General features: G+C 46.1%; 1 protein-coding gene and 1 long non-coding RNA gene across 2 annotated transcripts in view; one reads left to right on the forward strand and one right to left on the reverse strand.

The window, feature by feature from the left end:
* Window positions 1-22,214, reverse strand: part of ephb2b (eph receptor B2b) — a 129,412-nt gene extending 107,198 nt beyond the window's left edge. Inside the window, exon 1 of the mRNA XM_027024339.3 lies at window positions 21,661-22,214. Coding sequence (XP_026880140.2) covers window positions 21,661-21,715 — 55 coding nt within the window. The 5' untranslated portion in view covers window positions 21,716-22,214. The remainder of the gene's footprint in view (window positions 1-21,660) is intronic.
* On the forward strand, window positions 13,530-20,801 carry LOC145653119 (uncharacterized). The gene is made up of 3 exons (XR_014119451.1): window positions 13,530-16,734; window positions 18,261-18,343; window positions 18,886-20,801. It is a non-coding gene; the product is annotated as an uncharacterized LOC145653119 (long non-coding RNA).
* Window positions 22,215-24,093: the final 1,879 nt, after the last annotated feature.

The following is a 24,093-nucleotide window of genomic DNA, read 5'->3' on the forward strand; positions in this document are numbered from 1 at the left end:
ACAATGTTCAACGTATATGGTTGTGTATATATGTATATACAAAATGTACAGAATGTACAGATCCATTTTGTAAAATGACATATTTACAGTTTTTATGTTCCATGGTGGTAATTGAATATATATACAGTTATGTTACATGGTGGCGGTGGTCCCCACAGTTTATCAGTTTCCCTGATTCAGGGCCCGACTGGCCTGTGGGAAGAAGCTCCTCTTCAGTCTCTCTGTCTTGGTCTTCAGGAAGCGAAAGCGCCTCCCTGACCTCAACAGAGAGAAGAGCCTATTGTTGGGATGGGTGGGGTCCTTCACAATCCTCCTGGCCTTGGTCTGGCACCGCTTGTAGTAGATAGTCTGCAGGTCAGGAAGTTCAATGTGAGTGATGCGCTCTGCTGAACGCACTACCCTTTGGAGTGCTTTTCTGTCCTGCTTGGTGCTATTCCCAAACCAGACTGTGATGTTCCCCGTGAGGATGCTCTCGATAGTGCAGGTGTAGAAGTTCCGCAATACCTTGGAGTCTGAGGTGGTAAAGACGCTGACGAGCCTTCTTTGCCAAGGAGTTGGTATGGCGGGACCAGGACAGGTCCTGCGAGATGTGAACACCAAGGTACCTGAAACTGTCTACTCTCTCCACCGTGGTTCCACTGATCCTCACAGGTTGGTAGTGCTGCTCCTGCTTCTTGCTGCAATCCACGATCAGCTCCTTTGTCTTACTGACGTTTAGGAGGTGATTATTTTCCTGGCACCAGTTTTCCAGGTGTTTAATCTCCTCCAGGTAGGCCCTTTCATCGTTTCTGAGATCAGGCCCATGATAACAGTGTTGTCAGCAAACTTGACAATGATGGTGGAGCTGGAAGTGGCTGTGAAGTCGTAGGTGTACAGTGAGTAGAGCAGGGGGCTTAGGACACAACCCTGAGGAGCTCCAGTGCTGAGGGTGAGGGTGGATGAGGCGCAGTTGCCCACCCGTACTGATTGTGGTCTGTCTGTTAGGAAGTTGGAGATCCAGTCGCACAGGGATGTATGCAGTCCTAGATCCTCCAACTTAGTAGTGAGTAGGGAGGGGATGATAGTGTTAAATGCTGAACTGTAGTCTACAAACAGCATTTTAACATAATTACCCCTCCCTTTGTCCAGGTGGGTCAGTGTGGTGTGGAGCAGATGTGCAATTGCGTCATCAGTGGAGCAGTTGTGGAGGTATGCAAACTGCAGTGGGTCCATGGAGGCTGGCAGTGAAGATGTGATGAAGTCTCTGACTAGCTTTTCAAAGCACTTCATCACGACTGATGTGAGGGCAACAGGCCGGTAGTCATTGAGGTCGGAGGAGGGTCGAGGTTTCTTCGGGACGGGGACGATGGTGGATCGCTTGAAGCTGGACGGGATGATACGGAGCGTCAGGGAGAGATTGAAGATATCGGTGAATACCAGGGCTAGCTGGTCTGCGCAGGCTTTGAGGACCCTCCCGCAGATACCGTCTGGTCCCACCGCCTTCCTGGTATTCACCCTTTTAAACACTCTCCTCACGTCACTCTCCGTGATGATGAGAGGCACTGTTCTATGGTGGGCTCTGCGCATGCGCCGTTGGCTGCGCCGATAGTACCATTAGCACTAGCGCTGCTAGCATTAGTGCTGTTAGCATTAGCGCTGTTAGCATTAGCGCTGCTAGATGTAACCTCGAAGCGAGCGAAGAATGTATTCAGCTCGTTCGCCAGAGACTCATCCGCACTGATCAGTCCGGAGGGTGGGCTCCTGTAGTCCGTGATCGTCCGTAGTCCCTGCCACAGGGATCTAGAGCCACTCTGCTGGAACTGTGTCTCTAGTTTCTTCCCGTAGCGCCGCTTCGCCTCCCTCACCGCCCTGCGCACTCCGTATGCTGCAGACTTGTACTCATCCATGTTCCCGCTGATGATCCCCGCATTGTAGGCAGCAGTGCGAGAGTTCAGAGCCTCGCGGATGGTTTTGTCCACCCAGGGCTTCTGGTTGGGAAACTTCTTGATGGTGATTCTTGGAATCGTGTTGTCCACCAGTTTCCCAATAAACCCTACTACTGCCTCCATAAACTCGCAGTCTGCGTCATCCAGAGCGTCCTGCAGAGCAGCCACCGATTGGTCTGTCAAGCGCGCAACCTCCCTCTGAACCGGAGCTTCCCGTTTCAGCCTTTGTTTATATTTTGGTAGGAGGAAGATGGCGGCGTGGTCCGACTTACCAAACGGTGGATGAGCTTGTGCCTTGTAGCTGTCCTTGTGTGGGGTGTAGCAGTGGTCTAGTGTCCTATTTCCCCTGGTGGGGAAGGTTACATGCTGGTAAAGGTTGGGCACCGCACGCTTGAGGTTAGTGCTGTTGAACTCCCCAACCACAATAAGTGCACCGTCCTGGTGCTGTGCCTGAAACTGTGTGAGAGCCTCATGAAGTTCACACAGTGCAGTGTCCATGTTGGCCTGAGGTGGGATGTACACGGTGTTGATGATGACCGAAGTGAACTCCCGAGGAAGGTAGAAAGGACGAAGCTTGAGGGCGAGCAGCTCCAGGTTGGGTGAGCAGGAGCGGCCGAGAGTAACAACATTGGCATTGTTGCACCAGCTGTTGTTTACCATCACACACACTCCACCACCTCTCAACTTCCCCGAATCTGCCGTCCTGTCCATACGGTGAACCGAGAAGAACTCGGCCGGCTGGATGGCGTGGTTTGGTACCGCTGGGTTCAGCCACGACTCGGTGAAGCAGAGGAGATTGCAGTCCCGAATGTCCCTCTGGAACTTTATCCTGGCCCAGAGGTCGTCGAGCTTGTTGTCCAGAGACTGGACATTGTCTAGCAGGATACTAGGTAAGGGAGCTCGGTGTGCCCGAGCCCTCAGCCTGTTCCTGATGCTGGCTCACTTCCCTCGAGGCCTTTTCCTCGCATCGCATCCTTTGTTTTCCCTCAGGATCTCCATCGGCCATCTTGGGTCTGGGGTTAGAGGCGGCTTGAGGTGAGTGCTATGTAGATTAAGAGAAATAAGGGCGTCTCTGTTATACGAGATACGCGTTGTGGTGTAGACAGAAGGGCTGCGGAGAAACCAGGGGGAGCGGGAAGAGCGGGAAGAGCGAAAAAAGTGCCAGGTGTGGACGGAGCAGTCATGACGAAAGCCAACATCTGTGGATTTCACCCAGAAATACAGCTAAATGTCTGTGCATTTCACTCAGAAACACAGCTAAATGTAGGTGCATTTCACCAAGGAACACAGCTGAACGTCTGTGCGTTTCACCGAGGAACACAGCTAAACATCTGTGCATTTCACCGAGGAACACAGCTGAACGTCTGTGCATTTCACCCAGGAACAAAGCTAAACGTCTGTGCATTTCACCCAGGAACACAGCTAAACGTCTGTGCATTTCACCCAGGAACACAACTGCACGTCTGTGCATTTCAGCCAGGAACACAGCTAAACATCTGTGCATTTCAGCCAGGAACACAGCTAAACATCTGTGCATTTCACCAGGATCACAGCTAAACGTCTGTGCATTTGACACAGGAACAAAGCGAAACGTCTGTGCATTTCACCCAGGAACACAGCTAAATGTCTGTGCATTTCACCAAGGAACACAGCTAAATGTCTGTGCATTTCACCCAGGAACACAGCTGCACGTCTGTGCATTTCACCTAGGAACACAGCTAAACGTCTGTGCATTTCACCCAGGAACACAGCTGCACATCTGGGCATTTCACCTAGGAACACAGCTGCACATCTGTGCATTTCACTGAGGAACACAGCTGAATGTCTATGCATTTCACCGAGGAATGCAGCTGCATGTCTGTGCATTTCACGGAGGAACACAGCTGAATGTCTGTGCATTTCACGGAGGAACACAGCTGAATGTCTGTGCATTTCACCGACGAACACAGCTAAACGTCTGTGTAGTTCACCCAGGAACACAGCTAAATGTCTGTGCATTTCACCGAGGAACACAGCTGCACGTCTGTGCATTTCACCCAGGAACACAGCTGCACGTCTGTGCCTTTGAGCTAGGAACACAGCTAAACTTCTGTGCATTTCACCCAGGAACACAGCTAAATGTCTGTGCATTTCACCGAGGAACACAGCTGCACGTCTGTGCATTTCACCCAGGAACACAGCTGCACGTCTGTGCATTTCACCTAGGAACACAGCTAAACTTCTGTGCATTTCACCCAGGAATACAGCTAAACTTCTGTGCATTTCACCCAGGGACACAGCTAAACGGCTGTGCATTTCACCGAGGAACACAGCTAACCATCTGTGCATTTCACCGAGGAACACGGCTAAACATCTGTGCATTTCACCGAGGAACACAGCTGAACGTCTGTGCATTTCACCCAGGAACACGGCTAAACATCTGTGCATTTCACCGAGGAACACAGCTAAACATCAGTGCATTTCACTCAGGAACACAGCTAAACATCTGTGCAATTCACCATAGGAACACAGCTAAACATCTGTGCATTTCACCGAGGAACACGGCTAAACATCTGTGCATTTCACCGATGAACACAGCTAAACATCAGTGCATTTCACTCAGGAACACAGCTAAACATCTGTGCAATTCACCATCGGAACACAACTAAATGTCAGTGCATTTCACCCAGGAACACAATTAAACAGTGATGCCTTTAATGTCTTTTTTATCAGACTGAAAATCATTTAAGACAAATTTAAATAAACAAACCTTGTCATTTTATTATTGCTATTATAATTATTATTATCATCATCATCATCATTGTGATGTCACAAAAATCACATCTTTTCATGCTTTTATGCAAATAGGCAAAATGGATCCTGGAGTGTTTTGCCGAGGAAGGCAAATTTCTTCTCCCTGAACCGTAACCATTTGTTAATGTGCAGCCTGTGATTTAGCGCGCCACTTCCCCGAGCACTGTAATCAGACCATGAATGGGAGACTAGAAAGACATGTTTTTCATCATGAAATACTTCCTCATAATTGTGGGTGTGCTGTTTCATATATCTGCTATTCCACTGGTAAGAGAAAATATTGACAGTAGCACAACCAGTAGCCACTCACCTCTGATTGTGATTGTCAAACAAAAACAACATTATAAAGTCACTTTTTCATAATGAGGGTAAAAACTTGAAGACAAAAATATGTATTATTTTGAATATATATTCTAAAAAAAAAAACACACATATGGCTCCATGTTCTGATGCCCGGCCTCTCATGGGCTCTGCTATAGTCCTCGTGGAAAGTGAAAGAATCCATGGGCCAAGGATGCCACAGCTTTATCACACATTATGCGGGCCCTTTTGTTCCTCTGAAGAGCGGAGCAACACTATTATGAGTATAGCAATTGAAACGTGTTGAATAATGCATGGCGTGTTAATTAATTCACGGGGCGCTTTGATCGAATAGTGCGTGATCTCACTGCAGCTAGCAGAGGAGGACTTCACCCCTGGGTCTACGTCTCCCCAGTAGGGAGACTCAGCTGCAGTTTGTCTCTTCTTGCCACCGTTCTGCCAAAGCACAGGGGAATGCAGACAGGCACGCCGGCCCTCAACAGAGCCAGGGGCGGTATTCATTCTCCGCCTGTGATCCTTATTTGACGTATGCACGAGTGTGCGCGTACATGCGCACGGTGCCAAGCTGAAGTCCCGTGGCCCTGCCCGGATAGAGACAGGAGATCAGGACAGGAGGACTGGCTTAGCCTGCACTACAAACCCCACCTCCACCACACCCACCCCACCTTCCTATCCCCTTTTAGAATACGCCTGCCAGCTCTGGCTCTCCGAAGTTGGTGAGGGAGGCGGTGAAAGCACCACAGCCGTGTGTCTCCCACGCTTGGCCTCCAGCTTCTACACGAGAAGACGTGTTCCACCACGGCCCAAGGCGAAATCGCGCCTGACAGACGTGCCCTGCCAAAGCTCCTCGGTCGTCTGGCACAGAGGGAGGCTTGACACGAGCAACGAGCTCGGCCCGGTCCTGTTAATATTACGCTCTTTGCGTACAGCCAGGACAAAGAGGAGGCCGTCGAGCGCAGCGAAGAGAGCCGGGCGTGTCTCTCCTTCCTCTGGCTACATCCGAAAGAGCGGGAGATGGAGCGAGGGAGACAGTGCCGCTTCGCAAGAACAGAGCGCGGATAGATCTCTAACAATGCACGCACGACGGCAGTTGAACGCTTATCGGCAAGTGTGGTGATTGCGCTGCCGGAGGGGTCAGCGAGCATTGGCCCCCAGCTACCAAGCTCAAGTCAGGCAACCTTGCATCTCCCCCTCAGCTGCAGAGATTTAAAGATACCGTCTGGAAGGTCTGCGCGCACACAGCAACCGAAATAGTCCGACGGCTTAAACCGCTTCTGTTTCGCACTTTTTCTTCTCGAGCACGTCGCGTTAAACCACAAGTGCAAAACCGACTGCCCTTCCGACGGCAAACTGCTGTCGGCTTTGCTATTTATAGCAGAGAGTTGCCGAGCGCTTGTAAGGGCCGGTCGCTCGCTCGCAAGCGCGCGGCAACGCTCCCCCGTGCTGCCAGTCATCTTGAGGAATGTTCTGTCAGCGCTTAAAATTTAAACAGCCGAAGAGGGAAGAGGTTAAATGTGAAACCAATATAAGTCACAGAGGGGCTTTCCGTTCTCCATTTTTCAAAAGGCATGCTCCACCCCGACGGAGACGTTATTTATATCGGAGACCTGTGTTTGTCTCCAGCGAGCGTAACAAACACCCTTTCTGGGTGATAAAATCCGCCCGATGCTTACAGAGAGAAAACAAACCCGACTTTCTTACTGCCCATACACACACCCTTTCTCCTTTAGGCTGCGGCCCAAACCGGGTGACCGCATCCAACAGTGACTCGGGCCCCTCGTGTGTCCGTGGCGTTCGCGTGGTGGTGACACGCGTGCCTCGTTATCTGAACGGAAAAGCTCCCACCGCCTTACGCTCAACGGGCCACTTTTGCGTGGCGTGAAACCAGATCGTTTGAACCTCACGGGTGGTGCGCGTAACTGATAGCAGCTTTGTAGCAATATCCTGCATCATTTACTCTACAGAAATTCCTGCATAAATGCGACGGATCGCGCTGCGCGGGTGAACTGTGCTACGGACACAAATAACAGCCGATAAAAAAATAAAAAGACTGAACTGAACTGTAGGCAGGAGATTTGTTGAACGGAGCTACTTGACAGGTGTATTCTTAGACATACAACACACAAGGCGCGCACACGTGTCGGAGTGAAGTTTTAAGTAAGCGTTACTTACAGACGTGATGAACTTAATGGTACTCTGGTTAGCATCACATTATATTACATAGATTACAACAACCCTGCCCAGGACTTCTTTATATACGTATATTTACAACAGAGCCCTATCGGTCTGTACACCTGGGACTGTTTTGATCGGAGTTTTGTACATGTTGCACAAACTGAAATAAAAATGAAAAAAAAAAGTGCATTTTGTTTGGTTTCGTCAGACGGAAACGCGAAGACGCATTTCCAGCATTTCATGCGTTTACTGTAAAGTGTACACACTTTGCTTTGGCTTCGCTGACATTTTCAAAGCCTACTAAAGGAAGGCAAACAAGCATCCACCAGGCGGGCGAGTTTACTGGCCGATTGGTTTATGTTTCAGCTAATAATAAGCCTGCAAAGTGCCTTTAATGTGCCATGGTCCACATTTACGCACATGTATACGGTCGTATTTATTCTATTTATTATGCTTATTTATTATATTTATGAATCTATCCAATCCTGAAGGGTACTGGTGTTTCTTTGATAGTGCCCCCTTCACTTTTCCAGTGAAACTGGGGACGGTTGTCGACTCCTCCACGATACAGCCTCTGTTCTGCGCACTTTGCCTGCTGGGGTTTGTTTTGTGGGTGAGTTCTGGAAGAGCCACGTGACGAAAATCCCATCGCGACACAAAATCCTTGTGCAGCTACAACAACCGCAAGCCTTTATCAACTACATGCTAAAGTAAAAAGGAGAGTTTTTTTGTTTTGTTTTGTTTTTTATCTGTAAAATATTACCCAACAAATGCCCTTTCCATTCAATAAAACTTTCACAGGGTTTTAACATTTTTCGTAGACAATTTCTTTATTTTTTTATCTTGGATGGAAACTGTTGCCAATATAAAAATAGCTTGGCCATATACAAAACGAACTGAGAACGAGAGAATATCTGGCTGTCAGTAAAGAAGGGAACATGAAACACAATATATAGAATCGGATAAATAAGACAATGAGATACAAACTGCCAAAAACAAGCATGTTGTTCCTTTTCGCCTTCTCAAATGTTTTATAATAATATTTTGAAAATAAATACATACCGAGTTTAGAACTTCTTGAAATTACACTTCTATGTGACTTCTATGAAATTAAACCATGGTTTACAATGACATTGTAGTGCTGAGATCTGCCTTCAGTAATTAAGGTCTCTTGATATATCAAATATCACAATTTTAGGTCAAAGTGATCGCAGTGTTAATTTAGCCGCATTGCCAAGCCCTAATCACAGTAAGGTGAAGCGGTCATGCAGGTCTGATTAAACTACACGACAGTACCGTGATGTGATGCTGGTGGATCAGAACATTCACGTCTGTAAAACGGTTAACCAGCCGCAGTCACGTGACAGCTAGCGATCACAGCCAGGCTTTTGGACAAAACGCGACCTAAACGCACGGCCCCGAAGAGCGGAAGTGTAAGAGACATGGTGTCACGGTAACGGGGGGTACGGTAACATCACCTACGATGGCAGGTAGAGGTGGCTAAGGAGTTGAAGGATAAAAGCATCGTTCGGTGGATAAAGCAGCATACAAGACAACACTAATCCTTGCTCGAGGGCAAAGACTAGCTGGGGGGGGGGGGGGGAGTCTCATTTTCCTCTTCTTTCCAGCACAGACATTCATCCCGTCACCTTCTTTCCTGAGTTTAAATAGCGTAAATCTCTCTGTGATGGCTGTTGTTTATCAGAAACCTTTTAGAGGTTTCAGGCTGATTTGTGCAATAGGAGGGTTTGGCTTTTAAAAATGAGCAAGCAGTATAAAAGTGGTAACAAATTGGCAGACTGCTGGAGGAATTGGCAGAGCCGTGATTTGTTTGTTGCCCTTTTAAAATCTTTCAAAGGTTTGGACCGCATCAGTGAGGCGGCCGTCTTGGCAAAGTGGGGCAAGTGTGAATCCAAGTGCTAAAATGTGTCAAATGTTATCAGCACGTTAATGTTAAACATGGGCATCGATGTCTCCCTGCTGTCTTTTTTAGGAAATGTCACCAGCCAAAGAACAGCTTTAGCACTTCAAGGGTTACAGAAGTGTGAGTTTAATGCATGACTTTATGCAGAACAATGAACCTTTATGGTAAAGGCTCAACTAATACACTGGGTCGTGTTCCTGAACCCAAAGGCGTCGGCTTTTGGTGGTAGAGGGTTCAAAGGCTGCCCAAGCCCGTGACCCTGTGTTCACACCTCTTCCGCTAATCTGCCTGCGAGGCTCCTGCTCCCACAGAGGCTGCGGCAGAACGAACATGCCTCCAAGGCCAGTTCTGCAGGTGTTCCATCAGCCAGCCACACGTTACGCGCAACAGCCTGGGCCATATGCTCCACACAAAGGACCATCTGACGTGGTGCAGGAGGAGGAGTCCCGAGCTCATTCCTCTTCCGGGACAGCAGAGGGCACTTTGTTGAATTTAGAGGAGACGCATCAATCAAAAGTGCCCAGGATTCAGAAACTCAGGTAGGTGCACCGTAAGAATGTTTACATAAAAAAAAATAAAAAATTTTAAACTGATACATACTTTACCCAAATCTGAACATGGAAAAAAGGAATGGGGTATAATCCCAGACATGTTTTTCCAATCAATCCTTATGGCAGTCTTTCTGACGGAGCCCATCGAGGGAGTCATTCAGTTACCACATGCACGCAATGTGTCTGCCACTTTTCACCACAATCCCAGAAAAAGTGAGAGAGAGAGAGAGAGAGAGAGAGAGACGGAGAGGAAACGCATCTAGAGACAATCTGGCTGCAACGGAAGGAGATCTTCATGTCACCAGCTGCTCAAAAGCGCGTTAAGTTTGGAGAAGCTTTTAGTCATCTCCAGAGCTCCCGCGACCGTAACAATTCTGAAACATGATCTGTAGATTAATACACCCCCCCGCCCACCCGACACACACACGCACACACACACTCCCCCTTAATGACACACTGCTTAATCTAACAATGAAAGAAAAAAAACTCTGACTGACAGACATAATACAGTGGTGCATGGCCAAACGGAGCATGAGGAAAAGCTTCGTGAGACTGAAGGCTCGGATCAGTAGCAAAAAGCGTGCGGCACAAAAACGGCAGGACGGCAGGGAGATGAGGACTGGCCCGGCTCGGGAAGCAGAGCGGAGGCTCCACGGAACCGCGTCTCTTAACCGGGCCGAGCCCGTTCTGCCAGTGCTTGAGGCCGGAGACTTCACGCTCGTAACGGAGAACAAAAGAGAAATCAGGTCACACGGTGGTGTAATTGATATGCGAGCCACTCCCCCAGGGAGTGCCGTTTCATAAACAGGGGAAATTGACTGGATAGGAATGTTTATTTCCCCAGACTGATTAACCCTGCTACGCTTTGCGATAGGAACGGCAGAGGTGGGAGCCACACAAGCGATGAGAGCTCGGATAAAAAAAAAAACTACCAAGGAGAGATCCAATTTACAGATGATCCCGGAGCTTTTCAGTCAGGCGGGGCGTAATCGCCGCCTCCCAGTGAGATGGCGCCGGCGGTGCCCGGCATCCACGGCGAGGCGGCCGTTGTTGCTGGATATGGCACTGTGGGATTGTGGGTAAATGGGTAGGGTGCCTCAGCTCAGACGCACAACAGCTTGTGTTAACTGCAGCTGAATACACCATTCAGCATTCGGAGGGAACAGCAATGTTTCACACGTTGACCCGTGTTGTGCTGCTGGTTCGATTTATTGCGCAGGCCCGGGCGGGTCGCTGCGGATCTCCGCGGAGTGTCTCGAGGGGCCCTGTAGATCTTCTGTCTGAAAGGCGGGCGCTTGTGGAAGGCTGGTGGTAAATGAACACCTCGGATTCCTGCATTTCGCTGCGGTTTCAGTGAGCCGTGCAAGTCCGGTACAGGCCAGGCTGCGGTAGTCCAAGTCCCAGTCGGTGCTTAACGCACGCTGGCAGATTCTCGTGGTTTTGGCGGGGTGGAGCTCGTGGGTGTACAGGCCCACACTGCTGCAGAAAAATCTGGACAGGACTGAGAATGGAAGGGGCCGTGTGAGTCCGAAAGGCACAATGTGCAGAAATACACATAAGCGAGGTCTGATTGACTGAGGTCTCTTCCCTTCTCCACTAATACACTGATTTCAGCAAATTTTGAGTTCAATTTCCATGTGTGTGTGTGTGTGTGTGTGTGTGTGTATGTGAGGGAGAGAGAGAAAGAGAAAGAGTGTGAGAGAGAAAGTGAGAGTGTATTTGTTTGTGTGCGTGTGCGTGTGTGCGTGTACATGTTTTCACGTATGACTGTGTTTGTATGCTTGTTTGTGCGCATGTTTGCATGGGTGTGCGTGTGTGTGTGTGTGTGTGTGTGTGTCTGTGTGTGTGTGATTCTGGACTCACACTGCAAAAAGCAAGCACTAATGACCACTCATTACTCAGACTTCATAAAATCCTCCCAGTGCCTCAAGCTTTGGAGAGTTCACAGAGTTGATGATGGCCGTGGCTCTGAACTGCATTCTAATTGATAGGGCCAAGCACAAATAATCAGTTGTTTAGCATTCTAAAGGCTTCTCGTACTCAAATTTGCATTCGGCTGAATGTACTTAAGATCTACGAATAAATGCAAAATTATTAACTTGCAATTCACATTGTAAAAATGCGTCACGAAAGCTACATCAAGGGACAATGCGAGAACATTCCGAAGAGGAGGAGAGACTTTATGAGGAAGGCCAAGTGACTAGCAGCCTTCTGGAAAGCACACACAAAGGCCTCAAAGACTCGGGAAAATGTGCAGATAACCTAGAATCTGTTACAGCCCACCCTGTGAATCCAAAATCCCTCAGATCTTACCAGCTTACCATGGCTCATTTTGCCCGGAATATTCACGGCTCCACCTCAGGGCAGTTCAGACTTATCGAACCAGAGTTAATTAACCCTCAAGGAAAAAAGCCTGAAGAGTTCTTCAGCTGCAGCGCTCCGTCTTCGCTCTCTAGATAACGCAGCGCCCTTTTCTTATTATTGCAGTATCAACATAAAGGTTTTGAATCTTTTCTTTTCTTTCTTATTTAGAAAATTAACATCAAATTGTAATCTGCACTACAACTAAATCCGCTCGAACAATAAGTAAATAAAAGAAGAAATGGATTCAAAAAAGTATGAATTTAAAGGAAGAATGAAATGTGTCCTTGATCTCTTTTGAATTACTGAGTCCTGCTGTTCGGAGAATTGCCTTCTCCAGTCTGAGAGCAGTCGTGTACCAGCCACGGGGGTGAGTCACTCCATTATCTCTGTTAATTCCCGGTGTGCCAAGCTAATGGAATTATATGCAAACAAATACCTGCAGCCGTGACACTGCCTCTTCCCTGCCACGCGTTGTCTCTGAGCGAGAGGCTCATTTAATTAGCCTGCCTCGTTTACAAGAGGCAGTTTCCACAGTCGGTGCGTCCTACGGAGTCCCTTCATGTGCACAGGCCTGTTACTGTCTCAGAGCACGCAGACGCCGCTGAGGTCAGTCATACATTTGAAAAACATTAATGAAGGAAAGATGTGGGAAAGGTTGCACTTGGGAAGAGTTCTTTTTTTGCTACTGTCCACACGTCATTGACGTTAGGAAGATCGCAGCGTGTGGATTAACTAATAGGGTCAGTGGAGCACTGTGAGTGGGCGCAGGAGTGCTAATCATATGAAGAGGTATACCCACACACACACACACACACCAGAGCTATTCCATCTCGCGCTGTGTTGCCAAAACAGTCTCAGACATGCAGGAAAACAAACAGAGTGAGATGTGAAGGCAGACATTAACAGGGCCTGACAGGGAATGCAAATGCACACTCTACTGACAGGCGATGCTTATATAGTCACGGATCGATGGCTAAAGCTTGATTTATTTACCTACAATCTGATTCGCCAGAGTACAGCGAGCGTCGTAATTACAGACATAGAGGAAAATTCCTCTAAATTAGCCTCCTGACATGTGGCTCTAAAGCTTCTCAAGTCCAACCCGTGTGCTTACGACAATAGATTGCAGTTCAGAGAGAAGACCTCTCCACACAGGAGGGCCACATGTGGGTTCCATGCGCGACCACAGCCCCGTGCAGGACAGAACAAGACAGGGACGACCAATAACACGTCGCTCTGAAAGCGTGCCGAATGGCTTAGCGTCAGTCAGTGGTTGGTGGGGTCTGCCCCCTATCTCTGACAACGAGTGTCTGCCAAAAACCTGGTAACGGGCAGCTCAGGGAGGCAAGCGATTTTATTCCCACTTCCAGAAACGACGCAGGCCCGTAAAGACCTCTGTCACCCGCACAGAAAAGAGGGTCTATTAAACGAAGCCGTCTGCCCTTCTAGAGAGGAGAGACTGTGGGACCGAGGGTGGTGTTAGCGCCACTGCAGTTCAAAGGGCTAAAACTGCACCCCTCAACACTAGTTGAATATAAAGGTCAGTTGGTGTGTCCCGGCGGGGACGGTGCACACCAAGTCGCCAGTCCTTACGCCACAGCAGGTTAAGGCTGCAGTAGTTCAGGCTTCGCTAGTGCAGGCTTCAATGGTTCAGGCCTCGGTCGGTTCAGGTTTCAGTAGGTCATACTGAGTTCCTGGGACTTGACTTCCTGGATCAGTTTCTCTGCCCTTCCTTGATGGGAGTGTTATGTGGAAAACTTACACTTTGGAGCAGTGAACTGCAACACCGGGCTTTTAACACACTGCTGGCAATCTGTGGGTAACTAATTGTTAAATAGTTCTCTGCCTTGTTTACTTTCACCCTCGAGGAGAACAGACGAGAAGACACAAACATAATAGAAGATATAATCTGATCGTGACATTGACACAGGTGATTCTGGGTAATTCAATAATTCTGTATTATGATCTTGACAAAAACTCTATTGTAGTCCATTAAAATATTTTTTATAGAATTATTTTGTGTGATTGACTATGTATTCACTTCTCTGTTGAATACTATATAGGGTTTGGGTGTATTTTATGCATTATTTTACTAGCACTGACAATTTAGAGTTTAATTTATATTCAGGCTAGTGATTCATATAACAATGATATTAGAATAAGTAATAATAATAATAATAATATAATAAGTAATAAGCACATCTCGTGCTTGGTCTAAAAACGGAAGAATGGTGCTGTTTCTGTAACAAACTGTTCCAGTTTGATTTTGTAGTTTTCTTGCCTACATTTCTTTTCCTTTTTGTTGTGTAGATCATACAGAAAAGCTGGCACGACAGCCCTGTATTCTGAGTGACATGGCCCAGGGTTGCCATAACAAAAACCGTCCCTGTGATCATCCCAAGGGAGGACGCACTGTATGCGCTAGACAAACCACATGAGAGAGGGGTACCAACAAGGGCATCGCTGGGCCCAAAAATTTGACTAACTGGGGCCGTGAGTCGTGTGTGAGTCCCGCTGTTGCGCACGTGAGGTCGTAATCAGACTTATTTCGGCCCTGAGAAAGCACAGGTCTGTGGGAGACAACACACTAATCCAGAGAGCGTGTGTGTGTGTCTGGAGGGGGTGTTTTTGGATGAGGGTCACCAAAGCTGTCACGTATTTTTAAAACAAATCTATCATAGGCAACTGTAAAAAAAAAGTGGAACAGAGGCCCAGCTGCTGGGAGCCCTTATCGGGAGAGCTGAACTGATGTGACTGTACTCTTTTAATTAGCCCCAAAACGCAACAAGCCAAGTAAAACTTCATTAGCGAAACTGCTCGAAGTGCTGCACGCGGCCTGTAAAAAATCACAGCGCGTGGTCCTGCGTGCAGCAGCGAGCAGTGAAAACAAATAATGCCTCTCCGGCAAGGGATCACAGTTTGGGACAGAGGAACCCACACACACACACACACACACACAAAAATCGCCAGCTGCGCCCGGGCCCTCTCATGTGAGTTTTCGTGATCTGCACTTGGAAAATGCAATGGGCAGGCATTACATTATATAAACAAGCAATGAATATTACCGGCGTGCATCTGCACGGCCAACCCCATCACTTACGACTTTTGGCCACGTTTCATTTGGAACGCGTTTCACAGGGGCCTGTGAATAGAACGGAGCGTTTCAGTTTGCATCTGGTCACTGCTAGCACACATAGTTTAAAAAAAACAGCAAAAAAAACTAGGCCAAAAAATAATCTCTGTTGCTAAAGTACGATTTTATATATTATGTGGAATTATATGGGTCACGTACACCTTAACACTTGCGCTTGTGCAAAGAACGATCGCAATGTTCCTAGACATAATTAAGTTCGGAGGGCGGACAAGTCACTTTTTTTGCATACTGAAACGATTAGCGGCCCAAGGTGAAACAAGACAGCTATCGTTTGACCATTTTAAGAAAAAAAACATCGCCTAAAATCCACAAGGCCCACGGCTCCGCCTTTAATGGATCTTTAGTTGAGAAAAGGAATCAGTAACATATAGGTCTCATTTGTTCCCAATTCCATGGAGTCCCCAGGTTGATACAAAGGGAGTTTGTGGAGTCCTACTCCATGACTCCAGGGAGTAATGGGTATACTCCTTTCAGCCAGAGCCAGTTTTTCAGTATAAGCCCACAATTTAACAGAAGTGATGTTAAATGAAAAATGCATCGCTTCTCTCCTGAATGCTTTGTGTCACAGACACTTATCTGTCGCCAACGCTTCTCTGCTCAGCCTTCTGTGGAAGTAATCCGTTTCTGAGATCGAGATCTGGACTGACCGAGAATTAACCAAACTGTGCTCGCTAATAATTTTTCCACGCTGCACAGCTACCGGGTTGGCACAAGGGCTAACTGGGGCCATGTGAAAGCAATCAATGTTCCTTCCACTACAAAGCACTGCCTGCTAGCATCATCAGAGAAACAAACTCCCGCCATATGACAGGCCAGTCTTGACATCAGCCAGGCCAGGGCCCTGCGTCAGTGTCTGGACCTGATGCAGTTTCACTGTGGAAACTGAAGTGGAATCTAAACGGCCCTGGTGACTCTGCCCGGTCGGAAGGCATCTGAAAGGCAGCCCCGCGCTACGGTGTCTGCCCTTCGTAAAGAGTCTTGCCCAAGGCGCTACATAAATCTTTTTAAGAAATGATTTTAAAAAATTCCAACTGAAAAGGCCTCACTGCTTGCTGAAAGGAGAACGTTGCTTCTGGTGGTGCTAAGGCCAGGACGTCAATTGCGAACGGGTGACAACTTGCCCACGAGTCAAATAATAACACTCTGAGAAAACTTCTGACATGCACTGCCATGCAATTAGAGCAATTCTGGCCCTTTTTCACTCACACATCAAAACCGAGAGTTGACTACCATCTGCAGAGTGTGTCGTGTTTTAGCAAACAGCACGTGTTTATGATGGCGCTGTGTGCCCGTGATTCATTAAAAGGAGAAGGCTGAGCTTTGAAGGGAGATTGATTTCGGTGGTCTCGGTGTGGCGTGGGGGGGGCTATGATATCACTGCACAGCTCGATGCGAAGGGCAGGAATGTCGCAGGGGAAGCAACTGATCCATCCTGCCCACTGGAATCTCCCTTTACGTTCCTGCTCACAGAATGCGCCGGGCGAAACGTCTGGACACGACCGATGCAGCTCGCTATTATGCTCAAAGGTAACGTTTCATCGTAAAAAATAATCGCAGGTTATGTTACATGTGGTGTAGGGGGTCGTGAGACTGTGGCTAGATTGGGTGTTAACAACAAGAGTTCTCCCTACACGGTTCAGAACTATCCTGTACATTATTAAAACTGTATCCAAATAGGTTTTTTTGTTTTGTTTGTATATGCATGTGCGTGTAATGGAGTAATACAGTAATACTGTAAACTGCAGCAAGTCACCATTTTCCCTGAGAGACATGCATTATTTTCAGCGCCCCCTACTGGTCGCGCACTATGTTATGAAAGTATTTTAGAAGGTCTACGAAATGAGCACAAGCCTGGCAAAAACAGAAAGTTGTTTTAAATGAAGCCAAACTACCGCCGTGAACAGCTGTTGCCTGTACCCTTTTACCTATTTTCAAAGAATTCACGGTTGAAAATACCAAGACTATAGTGATACGGTGAAATTCGACGGCGGTTCACCAGAGAAACAACTGGTACCAGCACTAATTGAAATTTTGCATGCAGAGTTACAATGGCAGAACGGCAGGCAGCGTGGATTAGGCGCCGAGTGGGAACGGAGCCTTTATGAAACCCACTGTGGAGGCGGGGGGGTAGGTGTGTGTGTGGGGGGGGGGGGGGGGGGGGGGGTAGGTGTTTGAGATGGTCGGCCCACGTCTGCTCAGCTGCCTGATGGTGAAAACACAGCGCTGTGAGCATCTGCTAGTTCTACCTTTACCTAATACCATTCCCCCCCCCCCCCCGCCAACGCACGCACGCACGCACAAATCCATACACGCGCAACGCAACAGGCACAAAACACACACACACACACACACAACCCTAAAAATGCTCTGGCTTTTGTTACCCTTCCAAAAAAGCATGCAGTGTGTGTGTAGGCTTACGACTCGGCGGCCTACACTCTGTGTACAGTTGGAAGCAGGCAGCCCGCATTTACATCTGAAAGCAGATTATTCGAACTTGGCAGGCATTTCGGGACGGAAGTGGCCGAAAACAGCTAGCAACAGTTATCAAACAATAGCTTTCATCATCTTGCCCTCTCTATGTGTGTTCTTCAGACTGTTATGGCAATAGATCTTAAACGCTTCACTGAACAGTGCTTTCTCACAAAAAGCTAAAAAAAAAAATTTAATGGGGACTTATGGATTTTTCGTGATGTTTAGGATTCAGTGTAATTTAAAGGCTGTCGCTTGGATGTTAAATACAACTGCTAATTATGATCCATGTATATACAATAGATCACCCAGTTTAGACTATTATTAAAAAGCTTAAATTTTAAAATATATAAAGGTCAGAAATGGCGAGAGATATGTGACCTAGTTACTACTGTCAAAAGTATTTTCAGGTTGGAAAAAAAACACCTCAGAAGCAGCCCGAGTCCAGCCCCACTGCGTGCCTGTACGTTTCTGTTGACATTTTATGGCACCGGGTCTCCAGACATTTGAAAGAGCTACGTGTGCTTTGTACCGTCGCCCACATGGCCACGACTCATTTACAATCAGTCTGCTCTCGCTGATAGGAAACAGCATCAGGGAACATCACGAAGCGGCTCGGGACAACTCGGACGAATTCAGCTCAGACGAGACACGGGAGTGCATGGAGGTGAATCAATTATTTTGGATGGCTCACGTCTTACCTATAAAAATAAATCTCTGCCATTGCTTTGGGAAGGAAATACCAAGATTGTGTAAAAATACCTAAAACCATGATGTTTTCTAGACGCTGGTATATTTCAGACCCATGCCAATGTATCATGTTTTTTTTTTTTTTTTTTGCTATTTGGAAATATGCGAAACCAGAAACCCTCATTAAAAAGCAATATAACGTGCCAAACCTGACTACCAAGAGACAAATCACTTAGAATTAGAGAAACACAATATTTATAATGGCCTTAATTGAGATGGAACCTTGTCACATGGAGTGAGAAGTTACACAGCACACACCACGCAGCATGTTTCTCCCAGTTTAAATGTTGTAAATTAAATATGTAATCATATACCATTGTGCTTGATCCTATAATTTACTAAGATGCACTGCCATTTGATGTTCCTAGACAATTATAATATTTAATGCACTTAGGCAAATATAAGCATCAACAGATTTTTATGTATTTACATACTGGACATACTTTCATTTAACCAAAGCTCCACGAACTGAACCCACACAGTCCTGACTTCAGCGAGACGCAGCCTGCTTCCCTTCGATATGAGAGAAGGCCAAAGGCAGGGAAGAACTTCAGCGCCGCCGAGACGGACGACATCCCATGGAACACATCCAACAAGTCACCTATCGGTGGAAAGCTGTCTGTCTTATCTCTTGGGCGGTTCTCAAATGGAGGCCTTGCATGCTCAAGTGCCGTGCCTTCACGCTTCTCGAGCTGAAGAGGGGCCGCGCACCGCGGGAGACCACCACGCCACTCAGGGACACGGCCTCCCTCATAATGAGCAGTGAAGACAGGCGGCGGCTCGGGCAGTTGGTCTGCATGCACAGTGGTCAGGAAATACAGAACATACTGCTTATATTTGGCCAACCAACATACTGCACATATTCGAAAAGGACAGCAACCATTTGACAAGACCTGTAGTTAGGTTGAAAAAAATATCCCTTCATTAACCCCTTACCCGTTTTGAATTTGAAGTGATGTGGGTAGCTTTATTTTATTTATTACATAGAATAATATTTAAAGTGATCATGGCTACCCCATGTCTCTTTTTTCTGAAACGAAGTGAAGCGATACTGACCTTGTTTTCAACTCGTAAATTTGTATGCGAAACCCCAACGTGTCAAAGTCACTGGTCCGAACGTTAGTGTGACTGAGAGTGGGAGAAAATCTGTGCATATCATGAATTCACCAATACAGAAGCAAAATCTGCCTGTTAACCACAGAATATCCTCATATTCAGCTGATGCCATCCTCAGCAAATAGTGTTTAAAATGTGTTCAGAAAACACCATTTCAACATATAACTGTATAAAATGATTGTACTATTTAGATGCAATTTCATAAAATATTACAAGGTGGTATTCCAACATGACTAACTGCTGTATATTATATTGCAATAAAACTGATGTAAAATATTGATTTTTATTCAAAATTCACATACAACTCATAAATGCAATAAACCCCCAATGATTTTATAGGGAAAAAAAATTTGCTTCTGCCTCGAATCAAGAACCCAGGACGTACACTAATATAACGCTGATAATTCTTTACTCTATTGCTGCAGCATTTTATGAGGTCTTAAATAGAGACAGAAGAAAACCCTGAAGAACGTCGCGTCTTTTATAAGCGTCGGGCAGCAACAGCAGAAAAGATGGAGGTGTCCTCGGAGCCGTGCACGGCACGAGACCACATGCTGCTTCCTCAGCTGGGCCTCACAGTGCCCGTAGACGGCCACGGTACGTGAACACAAATAAAACTATTCTTTGACCTCTGAGGGCACTTGCTGCTATAAAATGTTTTCATTGCAAAAACTCACAAGTGTATCAGATAAGTAAGAAGTAGTCTATTTAAAGGTAATAATACAGTACTGGTTTAAGGTTTTTTTGTTTGTTTTTTGTTTTTTTTTTTAAATAAAAAAACAAAACAAATCTTATTACCACTGTTACACATGTCAGCATGATAATTATCCATTTACACTTAAACTCCTGGAAAAAAAAACATCTTTTAAGAGTTGGCCCAGGGGTGTCGTTGGCTGAGACAAAACGGCCTGACCTCTTTCCAAATAATCCACTTTTACTCAGAAGCACTCGAGGTGTTTGAAATCCAGAAGCAACTATAACAGTTGAAGTGTTGTTATAAACAGCCTTGCAGTGGTAACTTTGCTATGCTTTGCTCTGCAAGAAATATGGCACTTAAAATATGCTACACTATTAAAACCTGATCTAAGGCATTTAGGTGCAAGGAGAAGCAGACCAGGCCATCTCACGTCAGGAGTCAGGAGCGTAGAGCTTTGTGTTGCACAGATATGACTCATAATCCAAGAGTTTTTTGTTCTACGGTTAAATAAAATTCATGATGTTCAGGGCCTCACAGGGCTGTCAGCGGGCCACAAAATATGAATATAAATAAAACTATTCTTGATTGCCTCACCTCTGACCACATTTATTCATCTCAAAGCAAGATTTCTTTATTTGCTTTTTGGGAAATATTTTTTGATGTGCATTCTTCAAAATAGTTTTCTTTCACAAAACCACTGGAAATATATCTCTAAAAAAAAATTATATATATATATATATATATATATATATATATATATATATATATATATATAATTATTATTATTATTTCATTTTCTTTGCTTAAAAGAAAGAGTAAGTTCTTGGCACGGCATGTTAATGCGTGACAGACCACGCCACCAGACCATAGCCACCAGTCACAGTGCTGAACACACGGGGATCTTTTCTACCTGCTCGTGTAGACTCGGTTTGCCAAAAGCAGGGGACGCGGCTCCAGTCTGACCTGGTGCCGCGGTGCGCTTCTGTCCTGCGAGGCTCGTTTCATTGTCCGGCATCCTGCTTACTCGCGCGTAACGGCGAATATTCGGCGCAGAGAGCCCCCGTGACACCACGAATAATGTACAACGACTATTCGCACATGAAAGGGTTTAACTCCAACACAGCAGACGCCACCGTTTATTAGAGGTGAAGGGGGGGACCCTTCGGGCGCGCAGTTCTGAGTAAAATGTACATTTATAATGTAGTACGTGACTGCCGAGTCCAAAAAAAACCCAAAACAGCATACCTGAAAGGACGGAACTGTGTTTGCCCAAAGCTTCATCTATGGTTCAAACTAACTCTTCTTCTTCAGTAATCTTATTGATGCGTATTCATTGAACACTCGCAAATATTTGTGAAACGCTATTCAAAGCAGCAACTCTCCGGCTGTTGTTCCCCAACCCACGAAAACGCACGGCTCACCTTCAATAGCCAGCGCTGAAGGCAATATCCATAAAATCCATACGATATCCATCATCGGTGCTTAGGAAGAAAATATCAGACGTCCGGTCATTCAGATAAAGCAGAGCCCGAAAGCCATCGAGAGCGGACGCGGGCGCGGAGCGACTGAATGGACACGCTGTCATCCACGGAGAACTACAATCCCGACCAAGTTTGGACCAAACCAAACGGAGCAGACAAGGGGGCTTGCCGTGGCGTCCGATTAATCGCTCGCAGTGCTCCTGAAACACGCAGCGGCGAGCAAAATCGCCGCAGAAATGCCGCGGAGTCCGTAATGGCCAAATGTATCGGAGCCGAATGGGTGCGTTTTCCGTTCTTGGGGCTGTAAAAGCGTGAGGACAACCTACCCTGCGCCTAAATCTTCCCCCTGCTGTCAATCAAGAGAGGGGAGCTGTTTTCCAGCATCATCGATGAATGGTCGTTACACTGTTCGATATTATGGAAAACCTTGAGACTGGTGCTTGTTGGATAAACAATGGCCCCTTTTTGGTAAAAAGATGTCTTCAGGTAAGGAGGTAAAACTTAGTAACACGATCATTATTCGATCAGACTTTATTCTATTTTTTCGGCAGGTGAAGTATGCATAAATGATGTTTATTGGCTCAGTTGAGTAGACAAAACACGCATTATTTTTCGGCATACGAATAACTATAATAGGTTGTGTAAAATATTTCACTCTCAGTAGAAAAGCTGCCATGGCCAGATTAAAAGACAGCTGCACTAAAGCGCATTTGAATATAATGACATAAGCAAATAACCTTACGACGCTTCTTACGACCCGTTGATGATAACGTTTAGAATGAGGAGTGGGGAAGATAAAATATAAGATTCACGTCATTGCCTGTCTAAGTAATTGGGAAGGGGGCAGAATAAACCGTAAACAGAACACAGACGGGACTTCAGTCGCCAAACGACTCCTGAACACTCGCTACTTTCCACTTTGAGAGTAATGTTGCCTTCAGCTGTCGATTTATGTACTTCTGTTACCTTTGTTTTGTTTTGCATATTTTTTCAGTTCCTTACAGTAAACAAAGACATAAAAGCACAATTCAGAGCTCTTCTCTCTTCTGTATCGAGTCTATGACACAAATATAAAGTGAAAGGCTTTTTCTGAATTGGTTAAATACCATAATTCATACCCTCCTTTGTGCTAGGGGTGAAAAAGTGAACCATCCTCTTGCTGAAAGAAGGGTGTTATTTTCCAAATCACCTATTCCAAAGAGCATTTCTTGGCAAGAGTTGCAGGTTGACTTTATTCTGTTATTATACTGTATACTGAGTCACAGACCTTATGTGTCTGCTGTGCTCTTCTTTAAACATTTTGATTCACCCCTAAATGATCATGTTAAATGAAACTATTTAAAACTGAAAGATGAGGTTTGCATTATAATTTTCGGTAAAAAAAAAAAAAAAAAAAAAAAAAAAAAAAAAAACAAAACATAAAGCAAGTATATTAAGTATAATAAATTTGGTGTAAATAGTAGTGTATTAGTAGTGCTTTAATTTGTGCAGGGTAACACACTTACAGGGGTGGCTCCAAAGCATCTTGCAATGGATACCTGTTCCCAGGTGACTGTAACTGGAATCGTACCACACATGGCTTGTGTTTAACATTATGCACTTTCAGTCCTAAAACAGATTTTCCTGCTTAGACAAAAGTACGTGAATAAGTGTCTTGTGGAATTTTGGTGAATAAGTTCCACATGGTTTTAAAACAAAGCCACTTGTTACCTCTGCCAACACATCAGTCCTAAGTGGCCCTGCGCTGAATGTGGTCCTCGTTTCTCTCATTGCCTTTCACGGCCGGTTTTCCGGGGCCAGTTTCCTCTTCCCTCGCCTTACCTGTGATCGGCAGTGTTCTGTCGCTTTGAAAGGAACAGTCTGAAGCATCAAGAGTCACCCACTGATTATAGGGTGTTTTCTATGGGCTTGTTCCGACTGTTGCTAGCGCTCAGTAGAAATGACACTGTTGCCCCAGTCAGTTTCATAAACGCAGAAACGCCGCTTTCAGATGAGTAAAACAAAAAAGAAGTTCAACAATTTCAACAGATCACTTTAAGATTCCTCACTTTCCAATACCTTTTTTTTTTTCTAAAGCAGCAATTGCTCCAAAATCAGAAAGACAGTCCCAGCTATGTGAAATCTTTTTCATACGATGGATTTACTCTGAAATAAGAATGTGGCCCAAGCAAAAGCCTCAGTTAATCACACCCATTCGCTTAAAAGCTGCTTGCTGAGCCCCGAGTTGGCACATTAAAACACGCGTTACTAGCAGAAGTGGCAGTGTCTTTCAGTTCAGGTCTTTGGGATTTTGTGTTTTCATCTGTGAGAATAATGGATAAAGCAATTAAAGCGAAATTGCCCAGGAAAGGCTGCAAGCAGAACACTGGAGTG

Source organism: Electrophorus electricus, chromosome 22 (genome assembly GCF_041902795.1).
Source record: "Electrophorus electricus isolate QZ-2024a chromosome 22, ASM4190279v1, whole genome shotgun sequence".
NCBI classification, from domain to species: Eukaryota; Metazoa; Chordata; class Actinopteri; order Gymnotiformes; family Gymnotidae; genus Electrophorus; species Electrophorus electricus.